Source organism: Austrofundulus limnaeus, unplaced genomic scaffold (assembly GCF_001266775.1).
Source record: "Austrofundulus limnaeus strain Quisiro unplaced genomic scaffold, Austrofundulus_limnaeus-1.0 Scaffold106, whole genome shotgun sequence".
NCBI classification, from domain to species: domain Eukaryota; kingdom Metazoa; phylum Chordata; class Actinopteri; order Cyprinodontiformes; family Rivulidae; genus Austrofundulus; species Austrofundulus limnaeus.
In genome coordinates this window covers 1369724-1371784 of record NW_013952508.1, presented here as the reverse complement: position 1 = coordinate 1371784, position 2061 = coordinate 1369724, and the positions used below count along the sequence as shown (strand labels likewise).

The 2061-nt window shown below is 38.9% G+C and overlaps 1 protein-coding gene across 2 annotated transcripts in view; it reads right to left on the bottom strand.

Annotated features, from left to right (window-relative positions):
* atg10 (ATG10 autophagy related 10 homolog (S. cerevisiae)) overlaps positions 1-2061 on the bottom strand; it is an 8477-nt gene that overhangs the window by 2095 nt on the left and 4321 nt on the right. For both annotated transcript variants that reach the window (XM_014013839.1, XM_014013840.1), the window contains exons 5-6: positions 1167-1264; positions 999-1096 (exon numbers count right to left, since the gene is read on the bottom strand). In XM_014013839.1, the coding sequence (XP_013869293.1) occupies positions 999-1096; positions 1167-1264 (196 nt within the window). The remainder of the gene's footprint in view (positions 1-998; positions 1097-1166; positions 1265-2061) is intronic.

Here is a 2061-nt window from a genome sequence, read left to right as displayed (position 1 = left end):
GTTTAGATCATTGTTACTTTTAAATCACATATTTTTTCTGGTATAAATCTGCTGTTTTTCATGATTGTTGAACGAGATTAACATAGTTATTAATTTATTGTAAAAACATGACAGATAATTTGTGAAACAGATCCAGTTCAGCTGCTGTTTATCTATTAGTTTCTATGGAGGCTGTGAGCTGTTGTGCTGTTAGGTCTGTTTCTGCTCCTCCATGCTGTCACAGACACATCTACTGATGTATATTCAAATCTATAAGTCTGACAGAGAACAGTGACACCTGGTGGCCAACTGAAGAACAAACACCGTTTCAATCCCATCAGCAACTAAACTTCAGAAAAGCTTATTTTAATCTGCTGAGATTTTTGTTTATTATATTCACAAATCACATCATCATTAAATTATAAAATTAACTTCATGATTGTTTAGAAAAACATCCTAATACACTGAAACACTCATCCACACTGGAACTAAAACTATCAGTTAATGCTTTTTATTTGTTTTATTTATTCACTATAAAATCATCACTGCTCAGGTCAATTATAAGAACAGATTTCAGGTCATTTACATAAATGTGATTTAGCTATTTTGTTTAAAAATAGCTGTTATTTGTGGAGATGGCCTTCATATGAAAGAAGAAAACATTTATGATCTCCACTCAACAAAACAAAGTGAATCAAGTTCAGCTGTTTGGAGAAATACTTTTTAAATAAACTCCAGAGTTTCCACAATTCTTAGTCGAGTCAAAGATGTATACAGTTAAACATGAAAAGTACTAGCAGGTATTTGATAAATATTGAGTTTCTTTATTACTGAGGGCTCATTTTATTTTATTACCATATTAAAAGCTTAATTGTTTCTTCTTCACTGATGCTGTTTTAAGTGATTTTTCTGCTTCATGATCATCATCAGGTTGTTGTTTAAAACCCCTGAGTGCAGTTTAAGGTTTTAGCAGGTAATCCTAACTTCATAAAGCCCATGCCGGCAGAGTCCTCACCCACCTGTGCTGGTCCTGAGCCGCCCGCAGCACAGGCCTCATGAAGTCCTCTGTTCTACAGGGGTGGAGGAAGAAGAACGGCTGACCCAGCAGAGGATGCTCCTGAGGAACAGACACGGTTCTCACCACAGATCCAGAGTTTCACACAGAAACACAGGAGGTCCAGTTTTACCTGCTGACTTATTGCATTCAGAGGACAGCTCTGGAGGCGGAGCCTGAAGCTCGGGTGGACGCAGCGCCACGCCTCTTCTAACGTCAGGCTCCTCCCCTCTGATACACGAGGAAGAAACAACATCTCAAACATGAGACCTGAGCAGGCTGAAGCTTTTCTCAGCAGCTGGACTGTTTGATGTAAACCAGTGACGTCAGTCTGTTTCTGAGCTGAACAGAGGTCTACTTCTGCTTGTTTAACAAGAAACTAACGTGAGGAATTTATCCAGAACCTGAACTCAGAACTCACATGAAACCATGTTATAGTTTCCATTACACTTGTATTTTATAGCCTTTTGCTTCTCTCATATAAAATTAGAATATTACAAAAACCTTTTAACCTTTTCTCTCAACTGTTACCCACTTCAAACAGACAGACTTTCAATACAAGACGAGCTTCTGTTTCCTTTACTCTTCCAAGAACAAGTGCATTGAAAAACACTGTGTTGTATAGAGCCGCTTCTTATTGGAATTAGCTGCCATTGAAACTAACAAATTTAGGAATTTAGTATAAATTCAAAATTGATCTTAAAGGCACAGCGTGTAGGATTTGTTGTTTTCAGCGACATCTAGTGGTTGAGTGGTTGAATCATCCTCCCTGGTCCTCCCCCCACCCCCTCTCCCCGCTTCAAAGCACAAAGGAGTTGCTACGGTGTCTCTCAGGTGTCAAAAACCTTTGATAATTCCAACCGCGATGTCTACCAGCAGCTTCAGGGCTAGTGATGTTTCAAGTGGTAAGATTATGAGCTTTAATAAGTCAAATTATCCCAGCTACAATGACAGACAACAAATATTACATTTATAGTAGTACAAGGCCCTGTGATGGACTTGCAACCTGTCCAGGGTGTACCCCGCCC